This window comes from Miniopterus schreibersii (assembly GCF_964146895.1).
Source record: "Miniopterus schreibersii genome assembly, chromosome: 1".
NCBI classification, from domain to species: domain Eukaryota; kingdom Metazoa; phylum Chordata; class Mammalia; order Chiroptera; family Miniopteridae; genus Miniopterus; species Miniopterus schreibersii.
In genome coordinates this window covers 136320841-136322678 of record NC_138101.1, presented here as the reverse complement: position 1 = coordinate 136322678, position 1838 = coordinate 136320841, and the positions used below count along the sequence as shown (strand labels likewise).

The 1838-nt window shown below is 41.5% G+C and overlaps 1 protein-coding gene across 1 annotated transcript; it reads left to right on the top strand.

Annotated features, from left to right (window-relative positions):
* Window positions 1-232: 232 nt before the first annotated feature.
* LOC308549667 (olfactory receptor 11G2-like) lies at window positions 233-1201 on the top strand (the record flags this gene model as incomplete). The annotated part of the gene is made up of 1 exon (XM_081122622.1): window positions 233-1201. One exon carries the CDS (start codon window positions 233-235, stop codon window positions 1199-1201), a length of 969 nt encoding a protein of 322 aa, XP_080978748.1.
* Window positions 1202-1838: the final 637 nt, after the last annotated feature.

The following is a 1838-nucleotide window of genomic DNA, read 5'->3' as shown; positions in this document are numbered from 1 at the left end:
GTACTGGTGTAATCCAGTATCCTGACCTGGTTTCATGATTGCCCCAAGCCATGTTTTCACTTATTTGCATCTTATCAAAACAAAGTCATACTCTTGGGAACAGATGGTGATGATCACAGTTTTGTTGCTTTAACAGAAATCTCATTGTGTATTTTTAAAAATTGTAAAGAATTTGGTGTTTTCAGGAAGAACCAGCACACTCCATTAAAGTGCAGTAACCAATGTCATCTCCATGTCTTCCAGACTAATGAATGTGTCCGGCAGAGAACCCACCCACTCTGTGAGTCACTTTATCCTCATGGGCTTTCCCTCGAGCCCAGAAAGGCAGCTCCTCTACTTCGGGCTGTTCTCGGTAGCCTATACCTTGACCCTGATGGGGAACGCAGCCATTGCCTGCGCTGTGTGGTGGGACCGGCGCCTTCACACCCCCATGTACATCCTCTTGGGGAATTTCTCTTTCCTGGAAATATGTTATGACACCACGACCATCCCTAACATGTTGGCCAACTTCCTCTCCACGAGCAAGGCCATCTCCTTTGTGAGCTGTTTTGCACAGTTCTACTTCTTCTTCTCTTTAGGGTGTGATGAGGGCTTCTTCCTTTGCATCATGGCTTTTGACAGGTACCTGGCCATCTGCCGTCCTCTGCATTACCCACATATCATGACTAAACAGCTATACACTGGCCTCATCGTCTTTGGATGGTCATGTGGGTTCATACTCTTCCTAACCCCAGTTGTTCTCATTTCACAGTTGCCCTTTTGTGGCCCAAACACCATCAACCATTTTATCTGTGATCCTGTCCCACTGATGATGCTGTCCTGTTCAGAAGACATGACTACACAGTTCATTTACTCTACATTCAATGCTATTTTCATAGTTGGCACATTTCTCTTTGTCCTTTGCTCCTATGCTCTGGTGATTCTGGCTGTGCTGCGAATGCCCTCAGCAGCGAGCAAACACAAGGCTTTCTCCACCTGTGCTTCTCATCTGGCTGTGGTGATCCTGTTTTTTGGCTCTGTTATTGTGATGTATGTGAGTCCTGGATCTGGACACTCAGTGGAAATGCAGAAAATTGTGACCTTGTTTTATTCTGTGATAACACCCCTGTGCAATCCTCTGATTTATAGCCTCAGGAACAAGGAGATGAAGGCTGCCCTAAGGAAAGTCTTTGGGACTAAAATACCTGTTCATAAAACATAAATCAGAGGTAAGAGTAAAGTAAGTTCCATCACAGCTTATCTTAATAAGTTATAAGCAAGATCTTTTTCTAGAGAATGCAGTAGTTTTGGTTAGGAAACAGTAAAGCCCATTGTCATCTTAAATATCACTCACTACATATGGATTAGTCTTACTTAAGAAATAAAATTTTCTAAAGAAAATTGAATTCTTTATATATAATTGTTTAATTTTTATTTATTTATTTTTTATTAGATACGTAATTTCTTTTCTTTCTTTTTTTTTAAAGTTTTTTTATCTTTATTGTTGAAAATATTACAGCTGTCCCCTTTTTACCACCATTGATCCCCTCCACCCCACATCTACCCCACCCCAAGGCCTTTCCCAGACCAGTGTCTGTGTCCATGGGTTATGCTTATAAACATGTAAGTTCTTTGATTAATCTCTCCCCATCCACTCTCCCCTCCCCACCTTCCCTCTGAAATCCCTCAGTCTGTTCCATGATTCTATGTCTCTGGGTCTATTTTGTTCATCAGTTAATTTTTTTCATTAGATTCCACATATGAGTGAGATCATGTGGTACTTGTCTTTCTCTGACTGGCTTATTTCACTTAGCATAATACTTCCCAGTTCCCTCCATGTTGTCCCAAAGAATAAAAGA